This window comes from Nycticebus coucang, chromosome 8, assembly GCF_027406575.1.
Source record: "Nycticebus coucang isolate mNycCou1 chromosome 8, mNycCou1.pri, whole genome shotgun sequence".
Taxonomy (NCBI): Eukaryota; Metazoa; Chordata; class Mammalia; order Primates; family Lorisidae; genus Nycticebus; species Nycticebus coucang.
The window spans coordinates 81,704,793-81,725,260 of record NC_069787.1 but is presented as its reverse complement, the minus strand read 5'-3'; the positions used below and the strand labels follow the sequence as shown (position 1 = coordinate 81,725,260).

Here is a 20,468-nt window from a genome sequence, read left to right as displayed (position 1 = left end):
TATATACATACCACTGTTTATTTATCCATTCTTGAGCCGATGGGCACTTGAATTGCTTCCACATCTTTGTGATTATGAATTGAGCTGCTATATGTATTCAAGTGTAAACGTCCTTGTGATGACATGGTATTTTTTCTTTTGGGTAGATACCTAGCAATGGGATTATGGGATCAAATGGAAGGTCTACTTTTAGCTCTTTTAGGATTCTCCATAATTCTTTCCAAAAAAGCTGTATTAGTTTGCAATCCCACCAATAGTGCGTCAGTGTTCCCTTCTCTCCTCAACCACCCGAAGTCAGCAGGTTTGCTACATTATGATGTGGTCTCTTGATATTCTCAATTACGTGTCTTTGAATAATTTAAAAATACGCCTTCAGAAATAGACAATGGAATCATTCAAAATAGACAGTACTGGATATTATTACTCAAAACTGTTTTATAGAAGCAATTACATGTTTAGAAACATAAATTTAAGGTAATGCAATTAACACAAAACATTAAAAATTCATGACCATTTTTTCCTTCTTATAAACCAAGAGTGGTTTCTATGTTTCTTTGGTGTTTTGGACAGTCTTATTCTGTTGCCCTGGGTAAAGTGCCGTGGTGTCATCATAGCTCACAGTAACTTCAAACTCATAGGCTCAAGCCATCCTCCTACTATACCCTCCAGAAAAGCTGAGACTATAAGTGATTGCCACCATGCCTGGCTAGTTTTTCTATTTTAATTTTAATTAATTATTTATTCATTCATTCATTTGAGGGACAGTTTTATTACTCTGTCACCCTGAGTAGAATGCCGTGGCATCATCGTACCTCACAGCAACCTTGAACTCTTGGGCTTGAGCAATCCTCTTGCCTCAGCCTCCTGAGTAGCTGGGACTACAGGTGCCTGTCACAAGGCCTGGCTAGTTTTTCTATTTTCAGTAGAAACAGTCTTGCTCTTCCTCAGAACTCCTGAGCTCAATCTGTCCATCTTGGGCTCCCAAAGTGCTAGGATTACAGGCATAAACCACTGTGCCTGGCCTAGTTTTTATATTTTTAGTACAGATGGAGTCTCATGCTTGCTCAGGCTGGTCTTGAACTCTTAAGCTCAAGCAATTCACCTGTTTGACCTCCCAGAGTGCTAGGATTACAGGCGTGAGCCACCACACATGGCCCCAAGAATGGTTTCTTGGATCTTTGGGATCTGTATCTCTTTACATAAGAAGGACTTTACAGTATCTAACAATGCAACCCAGGAACTGTGCTATGATGATGTCGTGTGAGTGTCCCAGAAGTGAATTTTAGCACAGGAGGTTCATTTCATTAAAAGAAACACACTCAGGCTCAGAGATGACCAGGTGCTAGCTGGATGTCCCTGGTTTATATAATTCAGCTAATCTTTTTCTTTTTCTTTTTTTTTTTTGAGACAGTCTCACTTTGTTGCCCCAGGTAGAGTGATGTGGCATCAAAGCTCACAGCAATCTCAAACTCAAACTGGGCTCAAGTGATTCTCTTGCCTCAGCCTCCCAAGAAGCTGGGAGTAGTTGTCCACCATAACACCCAGCTGTTTTTAGAGACAGGGTCTCGCTCTTGCTCAGGCTGGTCTGGAACTTCCGAGCTCAAGCAATCTACCCACCTTGGCCTCCCAGAGTGCTGGGATTACAGGACTGAGCCACCACACCCAACCCTAATTTTCATCATTAAAAAGGTGTACATGATTTTGAGGCCTGAGTAAGGAAGGACATTAACAATGCACAGTAGAACAATATTTTATTAAACCAGGATGGGAGAATGCCACTACACACAGCATAGCAGATAGTCTTGCTGCTTCAGGGCTCCATCAGCAATGGAGCAAATAGACAGGAGGACAGACTATGAAGTTAGCATGATTCTATTCCTCACTATGCCACTTTCAACTGTGCCTACCCATGTGTTTTAACCTCTATCAGTTTCCTCATGTAAAACAGTGTAAGAGAAGAACCTACTCTGTGGGGTTATTATCAGGAGTAAGAGTTAATACATACCAAGTACTGATGACCATGGCTAGTACACAGAAGTCCCTCAATAAATCTTCCCTGTGTAATATAGTGAAATAACTGCTCCAAAGATATCCTACACGTAGGCTAAAGCCCCAAGAGAACATGGGCTTGGAAACTGACACAGGGCATTCCAAAGCTAGAATGAAACTGCATTCCTAGAGCTTGATCTGAGGCATACTTAAAATGAGGTGCAACCTCAAGGTGAACTGTCTCTTGGAAACTGTCCCTGCCAAGAACAATTTGAGTACTTGAGACCACTTTGGTTTGATCTAATTGATCTAGATTACAGTGATTGGGTCACAGCTGCTTTTTTTAGAAATTAAAGTAATACGCATACATAATTTTAAAAATTCAGAAACTACAGAAAGGCCCGAAATGAAAGCTCTTTTCCTTTCTCCCATCTTCACTTTCATTGCCTCCAAAGTAACTACTATGAAAGGTTTGTCTAGTCCCTCAGAGCCTTCAGAAAGGAACACAGCCCTGCCAAAACCTTGATTTTTAGTCCAGTGAGACCCAAATCTTCTAAACTCCAGAACTGCAAGATAGTAAATTTCTGTTGTTTTATGCCACTAAGTTAATGGCAATTTTTTTGGCAGTAATAGGAAATTAATACAGTTTTAAAATATGCATTACCTAGGAATAGTATTGCTATAAATGTATACTAAGGGAATAAACAAAACATAGATGTGTGTATAAGAATATTCATCAGAATAGCCAGGCATTGTGGTGGGCACCTGTAGTCCAGCTACTTGGGAGGCTGAGGCAAGAGAATCACTTAAGCCCAAGAGTTTGAGGTTGCTGTGAGCTATGACGCCACTGCACTCAACCCAGGGCGACAGCTTGAGACTCTTGTCTCAAAAAAGAAAAAAAGAATATTCATCAGAACCTTAAATGGGAAAAGGTTCCATAAAGCATAAATTTTCAACAGTAAATCATTTAAACAAACTACAGTACATACATGTAATAGAATACTACGTAGCCATAAAACACTATGTAGGCCTACGTTGGGTGAAAAGATATCTACGAGGAATTAAGTCATAAAATATAAGATCCTAGTTTAGTCTTACTAAAATATTTTTATCTATTTTTGTATATCACATATTCCTAAGACACATAATTTCATCCACAGATTTTTCAGTATATATTAAAAGATAAACACTTAAAAAAAAACCATGATAAAATTAATAAAAATACCAGGAAAATTAATAATTTCTCCTTAATACCGTCAAATAGTCGATCTGTGTTCACATATCTTACTTGAAAAATTTTTTTTTTTTTTTGGTAGAGACAGAGTTTCACTTTATCGCCCTCAATAGAGTGCCGTGGCGTCACACAGCTCATAGCAACCTCTAACTCCTGGGCTTAGGCGATTCTCCTGCCTTAGCCTCCCGAGTAGCTGGGACTACAGGAGCCTGCCACAATGCCCGGCTATTGTTGTTGTTGTTGTTGTTTTTACAGTTTGGCCAGGGCTAGGTTTGAACCTGCCACCCTCAGTATATGGGGCCGGCGCCCTGCTCACTGAGTCACAGGCGCCGCCCGAAAATTTTTTTTACAGTTAGCTCAAATCAGGATTTAGGTAAGATCTAAGAGTTCTGACAACTAAGTTTGCAAACTCATCCTAGAAAAAGTGTTATATACCTTATTGCTGAATATTACTGTGGTCACCTTCAAAGTACTTCCCTTGGGAAGCTATGCACTGATGCCAGTGCCTAGTCTACCCTTTAAAGCAATTTTGGAACATTTTTCTGGGACAACCATCAGAGTCGTATAAAAGTCTAACAGTGAGGGCTCCGCGCCTGTAGCTCAAGCAGCTGAGGCACCATCCACATACACTAGAGCTGGTAGGTTCAAATCTAGCCCTGGCCACCAAACAATGACACTACAACCAAAAAAACAGCTGGATGTTGTGGCGAGCGCCTGTAATCTCATCTACTTGGGAGGCTGAGGCAAGAGAATCGCTTAAGCCCAGGAGTTGGAGGTTGCTATGAGCTGTGATGCCATGGCACTCTACCCAGGGAAACAGCTTAAGGCTCTGTCTCAAAAAAAAAAGTCTAACAGTTAAAGTTTGTGAACTTGCCACTATGCACTTAGATTGGCAGCACTGTACCAACAAGTTGGCAAGGATGCATAACCCTGGTATATCAGTGTCTCACAGCTGTGTTTGTGTCGACATGTGATGGTGTCTTGTTGAGTGGCGTTCATTATTGTTGTTGCGTATTTTTGTGGGATTCATTCATATCAAGTCTTTTGTCATGTAGTTTCCCAACCTCAGTATTATTTACCATGCTCCCTTGTTCCCTATTTTTCATACATTAGTATTTAGATCTAAGTATGGATTAGATTCAAATTTGCTTTTTGGGAAGATTTCATAATTGGGATTGGGTAATTTTCATCAAGAGACATATAATATCTGAGGTCTACTATAAAATAGTTAATTTATGAACAATTGTCAGACTTGTAAAGTTAAAGCTAATTAAGCTTATTCAGATTTGCATATATATGACAAGTAAAAAGTACCAAATCTTATTTACCTAGGTTGAGAAATATATACTGACAAACGGCAGACAATGTCATCACAGCAGGATATTTCTTGTATTTGTTTAATCCTTAGCTTACCTCACCCCGAAAGCCATAGGTCGAAATACTGGCTAAATCCTCAAAGGAATGCAGTTTACTTGTAGTAAACCTCTCACACACAATATCCAGATCTTCTTTCTATTAGATATAAAAAAATCATGTTACTAATTTTTCCAAATCTTTTTTAATTTTTTAAATTAGCAGTAACTTCCTCACTTGGCATTCAGAATATCACATTATCTTGGAGTCCTCCTTTCTTATTATATTGTTCCTTCTCAGTGTCATTTGTTGTTTCCACCTAATGTCCCCACCACCTGACACTGGAATCACCTAGGACTTCATCCTTGGACCTCTTCTCTATCTACACTCACTCTCTTGATGATCTCATTCAGTCTCATTACTTGTCTTTTTTATGAGACAGAGTCTATGTTGCCCTGGGCAGAGTGCCCTGGCATCACAGCTCACAGCAGCCTCAAACCTTTGGGCTTAAGCAATTCTTTTGCCTCAGCTTCCTAGGTAGCTGGGACTATAAACGTCCACCACAATGCCCAGCTATTTTGTTATTGTCATTGTTTAACAGGCTTAGGGCCAGGTTCGAACCCAGCAGCCCCAGTGCATGTGGCCTAACCACTGAGCAACAGGCACTGAACCTTTTTTTTGTTTTTTTTAGAGACAGTCTCACTTTGTCACCCTCGGTAGAGTGCTTTGGCATCATAGTTCACAGCAATCTCCAGCTTCTTGGGCTTAGGCGATTCTCTTACCTCAGCCTCCTGAGTAGCTACGACTACGGGCGCCTGCCACAACGCTGGCTATTTTTTTGTTGCAATTTGGCCGGGGCTGGGTTTGAACCCACCACCCTCGGTATATGGGGCTGGCGCCTTAGTCACTGAGCCACAGGCGCTGCCCAAGCCTTTTTTTTTTTTTTTAACTAGAAAACTTCAGCTAGGCTCAGTGGCTCATACCTATGTAATCCTAGGGCTCGGGGAGGCCGAGGCTGGTGGCCTGCCTGAGCTCACAGGTTTGAGACCAGCCTGAGCAAGAGGGAGACCCTGTCTCTAAAAATAGCTGTGCATTGTGGTGGGTGCCTATAGTCCCAGTTACTTGGGAAGCTGAGGCAAGAAAATCGCTTGAGCCCAAGAATTTGAGATTGCTGTGAGCTGTAACGCCACAACACTCTACCAAGGGTGACAAAGTAAGACTCTGTTTCAAAAAAAAAAAAAAGAAAGCAAGAAAGAAAGAAAACAGTGTACAGTTCTTTGGCATTAAGTCCTTTCAAATTGCTATGCAACCATCATTACCATTCATTTCCAAAACTTCATCTTCTCCAAACTGAAACTCTACCCATTAAAGAATAACTTCCAATCTCCTCCCTCCTCCCAGGCCCTGTCAACCACCATTCTACTTTCTGTGCCTATGACTTTGATTGCTCTAAGAACCTTATATAAGAGAAATCATATATTTGAGAGATTCTGGGTTGATTATGCTCACCAGCAATGCACAGGAATTCCAATTTCTCCACGTTCTCATCAATACGTTATTTTTTTTATAAGAGTCATTCCAATGGGTATGAAGTGGTCTCACTGTGGTTTTTATCTGCATTTACCTAATGACTGAGCATTTTCTCAGTGAGTCTCATGGCTTTCAATATCATCAAAATGCAAACAACTTCCAAATTTTTATCTCCAAACCTCTCCCATGTACTCCAGACTCACACACACAACAGGCATCTTAAATTTAACATGTCCCAAAATGATCTTCTGATCTTCCTCCAAACTGCTTCTTCTATAGTTTCCTATGTTAGTAAATGGCAACTATTTTTTTCTATTTATATAGGCCAAAACCTTGAAATTATTCTTGACTCCTCCTTATCTGACACCCTACATCAGTTTTTGCTTTCATAATCAACCCAGAATCTCACTGCTTATAACTCACTGTGACCAGATTGGTCTAAGGCATTGTCCCTCCCCTCCTGGATTGCTCTAAGAGCCGCCCTACTGTTCCTACTCTGTTCTTCCGCAGTCTATTTTCCACATAGCAAAGGATTTTTTAAAAAAAATAAAACTCACCACATCATGTAATCTCTTTGCTTAAAACCCTCAAGCATCTCATCATATTCAGAATAAAAGCTGAAGATTTTACCATGGCTTATAAGGACCCACATGTTCTCTCCCAGACCTTACCCATAGTTTTTTCCCTCCTTACCTTGTAGACACAAGAGCCTCCAGGCTGAATCCTTAAACATGTCAGGCATATTTCCATTTCATGGCCTTTGCATATATTAATCTCTCTGCCCAAATACATATCCTTTAAACAGCCTCATTAATTACTCTTTGACCTCCATCATATCTCTCCTCAAATATCACATCCACACTGAAGTGTTCCTAAACCATTCAATTTAAACTGTGTCCCTCCCCACTGTCCCATTCTTTTTCCTCCATGCTTTAGTTTTCTCCATAGCACTTAATGCTACCTAACATACTATTTATTGTTTGTCTCTTGCCACTACAATGTAAGCCCCAGAAGAGAAAGGATTTTTGTATTTTATTCACTATTATATCCCCTGAACAATGCCCAGCAAAGAATAGGTACTCAAGAAATATTTATTGTTGGTGTTGAATTTTTCAGTAAAAAAATCCCAAATGCAAAAGCCTAGAGTTTCTGGAACATGAAAAGTTTCTGCTTACAGAGGTACCACCTGACACACATGAATGCTCTGCTCCTCTAAGGTTTTACTTACCCTGATCCCAGTGCCATTGTCTTGGATCTGAATCAACTTCAGGCCACCCTCTTTAACAACCACTTGAATACTTGTGGATTTTGCATCTAAACTAGTAAATCAAACAGAGAAAATAATTTATCAGTATGCCAACTACTCTAATATACATATTTTAATATGAGTTGAGTGGTAATAACAAACTCTAAATAAGATGCTTCATTAATGTGTTTTTCCTTTGTCCTATAGGTTCTATGACTACATTATGAGTTTACATACTGTGTGAAATAGAAGGAAGAGAAGGACAGAACAACTATCACTTCTAATAGCACATTCAGCATTACTTCTGTTCCTCTATGAAAGGTAATAAAAGAACTTAAAAGTAGGATTCTTTTAGCACATGCCTCTTTCTTACCCTCCTCTTTTGTTACGTCAACTTTATTCAGTTTCAGGTTCCTAGGTGACTCTACTAAAATATCACTAAAACAAAAATTCTAAATGTTTTTATCTACTATTTCCTTTTCTGTAAGGAAATACATTTATGATGGAGCAAAAAAAAAAAACATGGCAATGCAAAAGTTATTTAAGAAGCCAATAAATCTTTGGTGCTTTCAAAGAGTAGCCTACAACAGAGCACCTGCTAAAATTCTCTAGCAGGGGCTACATGGAAAGAGCAGTTATTAACTTCCCACATAGATAATTCTTTATTCAGAAATAAGACAGCAAATTAAAGACCTGTCTCAGGAGCCCCTGCTTGTATTAGCCATCTCGACTTATTCAAAAGAGCATAATTGGACTCCATACAAAATCTTTACTTATAGAATTAATTATAAATCACTGAGCTACTATGTTTAGTTTACTACATTACAATAATTGGCCCAAGTTGTTCTGTCAGTTTATTCCAACATAGTAAAACAGAATAAACAGAAGCCAGCTCACTACTGCTACTGCTACTACCACTCCAAGTCAAAAGGAGAAAATGTCCCCAGGTTTTCTGTTCCTTCTCTTGTCTACCTTCTAATTTTCTTCTTTTTCCCTAGGGGTTCTTTTTGCCACTGATCTTTCAGTCCCATTGCCCTAAATAATTTGTTTTCACAATAAATCCCTCTATAAACCTACCAGTCTTCACTGGGGCATTTTTCTTTTTCCTACTAATAGACTGACTCCACTAACATCAAGTGGAGTTATGACACTTGATTTTAACACAAAGGATCTGACATAACGTTTAGGTACATATGGGCCTCTTTTCTTAAGTTTATAGTTCACACCCATTTTCTTTCCACGTGTTTTCAACGTTTTCCATGCACATTATTTGTGATAGTTCCAAGCTTCAGAATTCACGGATGACTCATAACATCAGTTATTTCTGAAGCGCTCCCCAGAAGTAAAGAGCAACAGAACACTCAAATGAGGTCACTAATTTCACAACAGGTGAATCTTAAGTCAAAGTCCGTATCAGCCTGCCCTAAAACTCCCTAAAATGAATTGTGCCCTTGAATGTGTATGGATGACTTCTGGACTGAATGATAAGCAAGAAACTGATAACGCTATCCTCTGGAAGATTTTTTTCCCCTTCATAAACTTTTATGTAACATTAAATTTGCATCTTCTGCATATATAATTTTAAAGTAACTTTCTTAGTTGACAGTACCATTATAACAATACTAAGTATATCCCTCTATTTGCGCCCACACAACCCTAGAACGATCTCGCGAGAGTGCTCAAGTGACAGTCGCACTCGTGAAGGACAGCCAGAATGGCGAGAGCCCGGGGAACCCACGGCCTCTGTAGTCCTGGGCATGCGCTATATACGCCTCCGCCCTGATTAGGGGCGTGCCCACGTCATTCGGAGGACCTGCCCGTTAAATCGTAATCTTTAAGGGAGCCCGACTCGACTCTGTACCAGTTCTCAATCATCTCTTTGATGGCATTAGCAGGCCGCTGGATAACTTCCCCCGCTGCAATACGATTCACCACTGTCTCGTCCAGCCGCCGAATAACCCCTGCTACCAGCGACATTTTGGCGCCAGTGGCGCCCTGGTCAGGCCCAGAAGCTCACCGGAAGTGCCTTCAGCCAATCACTTTAGTGCCTCTCGCTCACGTCCTTCCTTTCAAACATGGCTTTTGCCGTCCTGCTCCACCCTTCAGTGGCAGCTATTGATTGGGCAGCTAGAATGCCAGTCAAGTTTCTCAACTCCGTGGTTTCCTGGGTCTCTTAGTCCCTCCCTAAAACGGCTGCTTTCCACTAGCTAGAAAAATGTGCGCTTGCGCTTTAGAGATCACTGTCCCCTCTTCCTATTGGTTTGTTCCTAGGAACTATGGAGAATACGAAATATCCATCCAATAGGAGGACAGATACTGCAGCGAGGCTGGTGTCCCTCCGCTGAGGTGGTCGTTGTGCAGAGCGGAGGTTGTGTTTGACACTGCTGTGTCTCCACCTTTCTTCTTGCGGTCTGAGGTGGGCCCGGCTCTTGCGGCCTCTGGCAAAATGTGGATGACGCCCAAAAGGATCAAGATGGAAGTCGACGAGGCTGTGGTTTTCCGGCCCGAGTGGACCCACCGTTACTTGATGGTGAAGCCTCCGGAGGGCAACGGGGCCCTGTGCCTGGTTTGTCGCCGCCTCATCGTAGCTACCCGCGAACGCGACGTCAGGCGCCACTACGAGGCTGAACACGAATACTACGAGAGGTATGCGGCGGAGGGGGAGCGCGCGGCCTTGGTGGAACGTCTGCGTCAGGGCGACTTGCCGGTGCCCGCTCACAGCCCTGAGGAGAGAGCTACTCGTGCAAGCCTCGGGCTGTGCCGCCTCTTGGCCTTGAAGGGTCGCAGCTGTGGTGAGGGGAACTTTGTATTCCAGTGCTTGGAGGCACTGCTGAAAGAGCTACTGCCTGAGCATTTAGGGGTCCTGCAAGGCGTTGATTTATCTCCACAGATGGCAAAGCAGAGGATGTTGAGCATTGACAGGAATCTACGCAATCAGCTTTTTAAGCGAGCCAGGGAGTTTAAGGCCTATTCGCTTGCTTTAGACGACCAGGCTTTTGTGGCGTATGAGAACTACCTCTTGGTCTTTATCCGCGGTGTGGGCTCTCAGTTGGAGGTGCAGGAAGATCTCCTGACCATAATAAACCTGACTAATCACTTCAGTGTAGGTGCGCTTATGTCGGCAGTCTTAGAGGCCCTGCAAACAGCCGGGCTTAGCTTGCAGCGAATGGTTGGCTTGACCACGACCCACACTTTGAGGATGATTGGTGAGAACTCAGGACTGGTGTCGTACATGAGAGAAAAGGCTGTAAGTCCCAACTGCTGGAATGTTATCCATTATTCAGGATTTCTTCATTTGGAACTGTTGAGTTCCTACGATGTCGATGTTAATCAGATCATAAATACCATATCCGAATGGATAGTTACGATTAAGACCAGAGGCATTAGGCGACCAGAATTTCAGACTTTACTAACTGAATCTGAATCAGAATATGGTGAAAGGATTAATGGAAGATGTCTGAACAATTGGCTTAGAAGAGGGAAAACTTTAAAACTAATATTTTCTTTAAGAAAGGAATTGGAAGCTTTCTTGGTGTCAGTAGGGGCAACAACAGTCCATTTCTCAGACAAGCAGTGGCTTTGTGACTTTGGCTTCTTGGTTGATATTATGGAACACCTTCGAGGGCTCAGTGAACAATTGGGAGTTAGTAAAGTGTTTGCTGCTGCTGCCTTTGACCATATTTGTACTTTTGAAGCTAAACTGAATTCATTTCAGAGAAATATTGAAGAAAAAAATCTAACAGACTTTCCTGCCCTTAAAGAAGTTGTTGATGAGCTTAAAGAGCAACACAAGGAAGATCAGAAAATATTTGATCCTGATAGGTATCAAATGGTCATCTGCCGTCTGCAAAAAGAGTTCGAGAGACATTTTAAGGACCTCAGGTTCATTAAAAAGGACTTAGAACTTTTTGCAAATCCATTTAACTTTAAGGCTGAGTATGCACCTATTTCAGTAAGGATGGAGCTAACAAAACTTCAGGCAAACACTAGTCTTTGGAATGAATACAGAGTCAAAGATTTAGGGCAGTTCTATGCTGGATTGTCTGCTGAATCTTACCCAATTATCAAAGGGGTTGCCTGTAAGGTGGCATCTTTGTTTGATAGCAACCAAATCTGCGGAAAGGCTTTTTCATATTTGACTCGAAACCAACACACTTTGAGCCAGCCATTGACAGATGAGCATCTTCAAGCCCTGTTTCGGATGGCAACAACTGAAATGGAGCCTTGTTTGGATGATCTTATGAGAGAAAGAAATAATGAACCTAATCCATGAGTCTTTGTAGTACAACATTGAAAAATTCAAGAAGAATTCAGTTCTAAAAGCAAAAATTGGTTTGATTTTTTCAAGTTTGCTATAGTAATTTGGATTGCAAGAAATCAAGTTTATTACCAGCTGTCCAAATTAATCACAATTCAAATCCTTTTGACAGTTGCCTTTTCTTTTCCATCTCAAATGGCAGCTTGGGACTGAAACGTGAGAACGCCACCTTTTTGAAAACTTAGTTTAATGACAAATTCACTGTCTTTTATGATGTAATTGATTTTAAAGAGGTTTTAGTATTGATAAAGAGTTGAATTTGCAGTCTGTTTTTAAGGTGTTCTGAAAATACATGCCAAAAATTTTAGCTCTTATTTTAATGAAGTGTTAAAATTCAGACACATAGTATAATCTTAAATTTTCAACTCAAATACGTGTTTGAACCAATTTGCAAAACTCACATAGCAAGGTCGTTACGTTTTCATAAAGGAAAAACATAACATACAGTGGAGCTATTTTGTCTTAACTATCAAAATGTTTGAAGCTATTTTTTTTAAACATTTCTGAGTCTGAAGTAAATATTGACAAATTTCCTCCCCTTCACCCACCCAAGTAATAGTGACATTGCTAATAGAGGAAGAAACCAAAATTTTAGTGACAGGAGCAAAAATCATTTTTAAGTTGGTGATATAGGAGACTTCTGCAATTTGGAGATAAGACTAACCAATTATGGGGGGGTTTCCCCTCAAATTTTTTTTTTTTTTTACAACTAGGAGCTGTTTTATCAGCTTGCCTATTGAAGGACTACGGTAAGTAGAGAATCTTAATGGTTGCCAGTTAGTAATTCTTTTTTTCTACTCTAGACAGAAGTTCAGCCCTGTCAAAAAAGAGGAGGATCAGGAAGTGTGAGATATTTTACTTTTTTTGTCCTATCTGCATGGTATTACTGCTTTATTAAAAAATCTTGCTTAAAAGAAATCCTTTGTTTATAAATGATATAGCATCAGATTTTGTTAGATGTTGGAAATGGATTTAATCTAGAATTTGTAACTTCCACACATTCTGTATTTAAGACAGTGCATAAGTAGAAATATTTAAGAAGCAGCATTATTCATAGATTGTAGTAATTTTATATCTAGTAAGACATCTGCTATGTACAAAAACAGTAATTTTCAAATTTATGTTAACCGTGAAAAGGCAATCGTAAAGTCCAATATGTAGAACTAAGTTTAAGCAGGACTCAACTTATAGAACCTCTCAAATACATTTTGAAATTTTTGTGCTAAAGTCATATCTTTACTATTTCTGTGACTATTTACATGTTATCCGGTGGTCAGTCCCTAATCCAGCAGATTCAAGGAACGAGGATACACCAAGAATTTGGAAGGTACTGGTGCCTGGGTAATAAAATAGATGCCATAAGAGCTTAAGAACCAAAGTTCTGTCAGTAGTTTTCAACCAGAGTCAGTAATACCTCCTAGAAGATCCTGAGAAATGTGTAGAGGCACTTCTTTGCTTATCATATTTACTAGAGGCTTCTGCTGGCATTTAAGCCTGAAGACCTCCACCTCCTGCAGTACATAGGATGGGCTGGCACAGTGCATTCCCAAAATGCAGGTTATTTTACTTTGAGGGACAGGGCAAATTACCGGTAGAAGCAAAATTAAAAGGGCAACTTGGGCAAACTTACAGGATATTTGTTAGGCAAGGTACAATGAAGGCATTGATAAGTTCCAGTGGCTCACGTGGCACTTAATACGTAAATCAGTAATTTTGAATAAGATTAAAGGTCTCCATCCTGTTACATGCAGAAAAACAAGTATTATGTATTGAGAATATACTGGTCAAGAAATAGTGAAATTGAAACGTTGATTAATAAAGTAGGCTTAAATATCTGGAAAAACGAGTGGATGAAAACAACAAAAAAAAGAACTACCGGTAATTTTCTCATAGCTTATAGTACTCCCTTTCATGGCAGATCCTTTATTACTTGAGAGAAAGATTGGAATACCTGAAACCAGTTCCTCAAATATTGAAATCTTGTACATTTTGTGAAGTTCAAGTATGTTTTGCTTAAAGTGATAATACAATTAGTTTGCATCATATAGTCACTCAGTGAGGGGAGACATAAGCCAAGTATGTTAAATTAATTGTCAGCTATAGAGAATTTGCTGTAAACTAGTCTCGTGTGTAAAAAAGAATGTGTATTTTACTGTTTTCTGTATTAAGTAATTCTGTAACTGCATGGCAGTCTTTTTTTATTTACACAAATATAGTTGTCGCTGGTCCTGTTGTGTCAGTGAATATACTTAAAATAAGTATCATTTTTCAAAAACTATGTCCTTACCAGTTACTGCTTATATCTTATTCCTACTAGTTTTCTTGAAAGGTTTGTATTCCCAGTCTCAGATATTGTCACTCAGACTGCTCTACCAACCTCCCTAAGTCCTTGTCAGTATTCTTACCCTCGCTGGAATACTTGAGTTTATTTTAACTTTGAGAAGATACTATCTTCATGTATGCTTTGTCAGTCTTCTTTGCAGGCACCTCTTTCTTTAAGTATCCGTTCTTAGGATTTAAAAAAAAAAAGTTGTGTTAGTCTGCCTTAGTCTACATCATCTCCCTAGCTGATCTCATTTCCTTCCACGGCTTCAGTTATCATCTATGTGCATATGAAGCCCAAATTCATCTCCTTTCTAGACCTTTCCTAATTTATGTACCTAATTGCTAACATAAATCTACTTCACTGTCTCATAGGTACTGTAACATGTCATAGATCTTGCCCCCCCCAACCCCCCGCTCTTCCTCCAGTGTTCCCCTTTTCCAGTTAATGGCACTACCATGACCAAACCATTTAGTTGCCCTTGCTGAAGCCAAAAACCGACTTTTCCCACTCTCTAGTGTTAGTGCTTCTTATCCTAATTTAAGCCATCAACCTACCTAAATTATAGCAACACCCTCCTCATTAGTCTTCCTTTCTCTGATTCTTTAACACACTGTAGAGCTGAATTGTTCCAGAAGACCTATGTGATCATGTCATTTCAGTGCTTTCACCTTTGCTCTTACAATACAATACAATTTTTTCTTCAAGTGTGTGTTTATATACCATTTCATCGTGGAAGCCTTTATTGATACTCTCTAGACTAGGTGCCCTTAGTGTGCACTCCCTATACACCCTGTTCTCCCCCATACACTTAGCACACTTTACTGTTCCTGCTTATTGATCACTGCTAGACTGTAAGCTTTATAAGGGCAGGGACCACATAAGCCTTGTTCACTGTTCTCTGTCTAGTGCTTACCACAATGCCTGGCATTTCAATAAATGTTTGGATAAATAAATATTTGTGTAGTGTTTTACAGTCTTTGAACCTATTTCACGGTTTCATTTGATCTTCATAGTCATTCTGTTTTGGAGTATTCACTAAGCAATTTTTATCCACATATTACAAATTAAGAAATTAAGTTCTTTGTGACAAGGGACTTCATTGTCATAGTCCCATAATTTAGTGCAATGCTTCTCTTGACATGTGGCTCAAATATTATGTAAATGTTGGTATGGAAAAAACTGAAATTGCCGTTTTCTCTAGTAAACATACTAATTAGTAAAGTCTGAATTTAAATCTAGGTGTACTCAACACAAATCCACTATGTAATATTAAATATGTATATTCATGATATGGTGTTTTAATTTTTTTCACTGCCCTTTGTGAGCAAAAAGTCTTCAATTTTTTTTAATTTTCAAAAGCAGATTTCCAAAGGAACCTACATATAGAAGGAAAAGATTAGATGACTGTTTAGTGACCTAAAACTGTACTACATTCAGTATTGGAAAAAAGATAATGCAGCTTAAGAGTTAATAATCACTTTTCCTTTCCTAGGCATCAACCCTAGGAGAAAATGGCATGCTAGTTACTTGCTCCTTTCCTTTACAGATGATTTTTGGCTCTTCTGGGATTTAAAAGTAAGTAAATTTAACAAAAGAATGACTGAGCTCTTCTGGCCACTAGATAATTCACTTCATTTGCTTTCATACCTGCGGTATGTCCTCATCACCTCCCAAATGGAGGTGACCCAGAAGTAACATCTAGTGAGTGTACACTTTTTAGATTGCTATATTTATTTGCCTTCTTGTTCTCATGTGTCTCTGAACTTAATTTCTGGGTACCTGAAGCCTTTCTTTAGTCATTTTTTCCTTAAGCCATTTTGTCCAATTAGGGGATTAACTAGCATGTAATCTTTGTTAGACTTTTGATCAGAAGCACATTAAGTCATTCAAAGTACTTAACAGTGCTTAACGGTCATCTGGTGATTTGGTTGTTACTGTGAAACTGGATTTTAATCAACCCTTGAGCTCAAATATTTCTCATTTTTGTCCTAATTTTTGTCATCGCAAGTTGACCAAAAACTACTTGAATTTCTGAATTCTTTCCATCCTTTCACTTCTGCCTGCAAACTGACCAGTTCTTTTTTTGGAATTCATCTCTTTTCTGTACATTTTGTCAAGTGCAGCTAACAGCAACTATAAAATGTTTTTTCTGTCTATTTTTGTAGTAAAGGGTCAATTATCTGCCTTTCTGGTTATCTCAAGGGGCATGTTTACTACTCCATAATACAAATTGCCCTGTGTAGGTCAATTCTTTCATCCTCCTATAGCAATTTCGTAAATGCCTCCAACCAACTACTAAGCCAGTGTATTTTAAGTTTTTTTTTTTTTGTTGTTGTTGTTGTTGTTTTTTAAAATAGGAAACAATTTTAGTGTCAAGATGGGCTAGGTTGCCATTGGGTAACAGCTGCAAAATCTCAGTGTCTCACACAGCTTGTCTATTGCATTTTGGCTAAGGACTGTGCTCTAGGTCAGGTGTTGATAAAATATGGCTCATGGGCAAAATATGTCCAGCTGCCTGTTTATCCAAAGTTTTACTGGAATACAGCCTTGTTCATTTGTTTATTTCCTGTTGCTACTTTTCTTCTACATTGGCAGAGTTGAGTAGTTGGACAGAGAATATCTGTCTCACAAAGCCTAAAGTATTTATTTTGTGGCCTTTTACACAAAAAGTTCACTAATTTGTCTTTTAAATTGCTCTCATTATGGGACTCAACATGACAAAACAGATGGCTGCTTATTCTGGCAAATGAAAAACGTATGGCAAATCACTTAAATACCTGCAAAGCACCTTCATTGGACATATCAAGTCACATAGCCACAAGAAAGTTCTAGTAGAAATGCAATCCTGCCATGTACTTGGGAGGAAAACCAGAAGTGTTTGGAAAATGGCAGTATTGACTAATATATGGTTGTACCTCTTCATTTATATGCTTTCTTTCAATATATATTTTCCATTTTATTGATGTAAAACTTAAAATCTTTCAAATACTAGGTATACGCCTCAACAGATTTTTATATACGCCATTGAATGTACCACCCACATCTCAAGATACAGAATATTTCTAGCATCTCAGTATGTGCCCTTGTGCATCCTCTGACACACAGATAACCACTATTCTGAACTTTATCACCATGGACTAGTTTTGCCTGTTTTATGTAAACTTTATGTAAGTGGTATGATTATATGCATTCTTGTGTCTTTTGTTCCAACATTATGTCTGTGAGAATAATCCATGTTGTATGTAGCAGCAGTTCACGTTTTACTTATGTGTACTATTCCATTGCATGACTGTACCACAGTTTATTAATCCACTCTATGGTTGATAGAAATTTAAGTTGTTTACAGTTTGTGGTCATTATGAATGAATAAAGTTGCTGTGAAAGTTATTTTATCTGTCTTTCAATGAACATATGCACCCATTCTTTTTGGTATACTCTTTGGTATATACTCTGTTTTTGTATTTCCTTCATACAGTTTATTCTCCACACCGCGTCCAAAGTGATTCTTATTTTAAAATATGAATCAGACTATGCCACTATGCTATTTGAAATTCTCCAGTGAGGCTGGGCGTGGTAGCTCATGCCTGTAATCTTAACCACTCTGGGAGGCTGAGGCGGGTGTATCTCTTGAGCTTAAGAGTTCAAGACCAGCCTGAGCAAGAGTGAGACCTCCCCTCCCCCATCTCTAAAAATAGCTGGGTGTTGTGGTGGGTGTCTGTAATCCCAGCTACTTGGGTGGCTGAGGCAAGAAGATCTTTTGAGCCCAGAAGTTAGGTTGCTGTGAGCTATGATGCCATGGTACTCTACCCAGGGCAATGAAGTGAGATTCTGTCTCCAAAAAAAAAAAATTTTCAAGCGGTTTTGTCATTTCCTATACCTCCTTACTCTGCTCTGTACCAGAGTGCTTGTAAATTTGGGAATCAAGATAAATGGCCCTGTCCCTAAAAAAGAGTGTTATGTGAGTAGATAAATGTAACATAAGCTATAGCACTGGTTTATGTTAAATCAGTTACCTCAGTTTATACTAATTTTAACTTCTGGAAGAGATTTAGAGATTAAAATATAAAACCTTGATAAATTCAAGAAATAATGCATGCTCTTGTATTTTAATTCTGATTATGAATTAAAGCGCACCAATTTATGACACTTAATCATTGTTAACTTCTATGAGGGTTAAATGGGAGTGGGGAGGTGGGAAGGCAGTGGAATAAAGAAGTACGGATATTAAGTCCAAAATAGCATAGCTAATAAGGAACCTCCCTAAATATATCATTGTCAGTACATTATTGGTTGTTATCAAAAATATCTGAAAGAATTCAGTCAATAAGCTTTCCACATTTGTCACTTAATTGAAGTACAAGAAACTGCACATATTTAAAGTATAAAATTTGATATGTTGGCTTGGTGCCCATGGTAGAGTGGTTGCAGTGTTGGCCACATACACCAAGGCTGCGGTGTTTGAACCCAGCTCAGGCCAGCTAAACAATGACAACTGCAACAAAAAAATAGCCAGGTGTTGTGGCTGGCACCTCATAGTCCCAGCTACTTGGGAGGCTGAGGCAAGAGAATCGCTTAATTGCTGTGAGCTGTGATGCCACGGCACTCTACCTAGGGTGACAGATTGAGGCTCTGTCTAAAAAAAAAAAAAAAATTTTTTTTTTTTATTCCAAAGTAGAATTTTATTATTAAAATGAAATTACAATAGCTAATAGACAGATGGGAAAACCACAACATGTAGAAAAAGGCCAGTTTCACAAGGAGGAATACAAGGAATGTGAAAGTTTTACATCTAACCATGAGACCAAGTTTATTTTATTTATTTATTTATTTAAGTTTTCCTTTTTTTTGTTTTTTTATTGTTGGGGATTCATTGAGGGTACAATAAGCCAGGTTACATTGATTGCAATTGTTAGGCAATGTCCCTCTTGCAATCATGTCTTGCCCCCATAAAGTGTGACACACACCAAAGCCCCACCCCCCTCCCTCCGTCCCTCTTTCTGCTTTTCCACCCCCCCATAACCTTAATTGTCATTAATTGTCCTCATATCAAAATTGAGTACATAGGATTCACGCTTCTCCATTCTTGTGATGCTTTACTAAGAATAATGTCTTCCACTTCCATCCAGGTTAATACGAAGGATGTAAAGTATCCATTTCTTTTTTATTGTTGGGGATTAATTGAGGGTACAATAAGCCAGGTTACACTGATTGCAATTGTTAGGTAAATTCCCTCTTGCAATCATGTCTTGCCCCCATAAAGTGTGACACACCAAGGCCGCACCCCCCTCCCTCCGTCCCTCTTTCTGGTTCCCCCCCTCATAACCTTAATTGTCATTAATTGTCCTCATATCAAAATTGAGTACATAGGATTCATGCTTCTCCATTCTTGTGATGCTTTACTAAGAATAATGTCTTCCACTTCCATCCAGGTTAATACAAAGGATGTAAAGTCTCCATTTTTTTAACTGGCTGAATAGTATTCCATGGTATACATGTACCACAGCTTGTTAATCCATTCCTGGGTTGGTGGGCATTTAGGCTGTTTCCACATTTTGAAGATAGTAAATTGAGCTGCAATAAACAGTCTAGTACAAGTGTCCTTATGATAAAAGGATTTTTTTCCTTCTGGGTAGATGCACAGTAATGGGATTGCAGGATCAAATGGGAGGTCTAGCTTAAGTGCTTTGAGGTTTCTCCATACTTCCTTCCAGAAAGGTTGTACTAGTTTGTACAACTGTACTGTACCCACCAGCAGTGTAAAAGTGTTCCCTTCTCTCCACATCCACGCCAGCATCTGCAGTTTTGAGATTTTGTGATGTGGGCCATTCTCACTGGGGTTAGATGATATCTCAGGGTTGTTTTGATTTGCATTTCTCTAATATATAGAGATGATGAACATTTTTTCATGTGTTTGTTAGCCATTCGTCTGTCATCTTTAGAGAAGGTTCTATTCATGTCTCTTGCCCATTGATATATGGGATTGTTGGCTTTTTTCATGTGGATTAATTTGAGTTCTCTATAGATCCTAGTTATCAAGCTTTTGTCTGATTGAAAATATGCAAATAATGGGCGGTGCCTGTGGCTCAGTGAGTAGGGCGCCGGCCCCATATACCGAGGGTGGCGGGTTCAAACCCAGCCCCCGCCAAACTGCAACCAAAAAATAGCCGGGCGTTGTGGCGGGCGCCTGTAGTCCCAGCTGCTCGGGAAGCTGAGGCAAGAGAATCGCGTAAGCCCAAGACTTAGAGGTTGCTGTGAGCCGTGTGACGCCACGGCACTCTACCAAGGGCGGTACAGTGAAACTCTGTCTCTACAAAAAAAAAAAAAAGAAAAGAAAATATGCAAAAATCCTTTCCCATTGTGTAGGTTGTCTTTTTGCTTTGGTTATTGTCTCCTTAGCTGTACAGAAGCTTTTCAGTTTAATGAAGTCCCATTTGTTTATTTTTGTTGTTGTTGCAATTGCCATGGCAGTCTT

At 39.4% G+C, this 20,468-nt stretch overlaps 2 protein-coding genes across 10 annotated transcripts in view; one reads left to right on the top strand and one right to left on the bottom strand.

Annotated features, from left to right (window-relative positions):
* The window catches only part of MLH1 (mutL homolog 1), a 55,429-nt gene extending 45,896 nt beyond the window's left edge, over positions 1-9,533 (bottom strand). Inside the window, exons 1-3 of the mRNA XM_053600280.1 lie at positions 9,214-9,533; positions 7,335-7,425; positions 4,637-4,735 (exon numbers count right to left, since the gene is read on the bottom strand). Coding sequence (XP_053456255.1) covers positions 4,637-4,735; positions 7,335-7,425; positions 9,214-9,329 — 306 coding nt within the window. The 5' untranslated portion in view covers positions 9,330-9,533. The remainder of the gene's footprint in view (positions 1-4,636; positions 4,736-7,334; positions 7,426-9,213) is intronic.
* Positions 9,534-9,675: 142 nt separating this feature from the next.
* Positions 9,676-17,383, top strand: EPM2AIP1 (EPM2A interacting protein 1). Of its 9 annotated transcripts, none has more exons than XM_053600277.1 (3): positions 9,676-12,419; positions 12,948-12,997; positions 15,543-17,383. In XM_053600277.1, exon 1 carries the CDS (start codon positions 9,799-9,801, stop codon positions 11,623-11,625), a length of 1,827 nt encoding a protein of 608 aa, XP_053456252.1. In that variant the 5' UTR covers positions 9,676-9,798; the 3' UTR covers positions 11,626-12,419; positions 12,948-12,997; positions 15,543-17,383. The 9 variants fall into 9 exon arrangements, with proteins under 9 accessions (XP_053456252.1, XP_053456250.1, XP_053456254.1 ...); XM_053600275.1 differs by having other exon boundaries at positions 15,489-17,383; XM_053600279.1 differs by having other exon boundaries at positions 9,676-12,997; positions 15,543-15,571; positions 16,989-17,383.
* The last annotated feature ends 3,085 nt before the right edge of the window (positions 17,384-20,468 follow it).

Excerpts from the sequence above, each read along its gene's own strand:
- EPM2AIP1 (XM_053600278.1), top strand. The coding sequence starts at position 9,799 with ATGTGGATGACGCCCAAAAGGATCAAGATGGAAGTCGACGAGGCTGTG.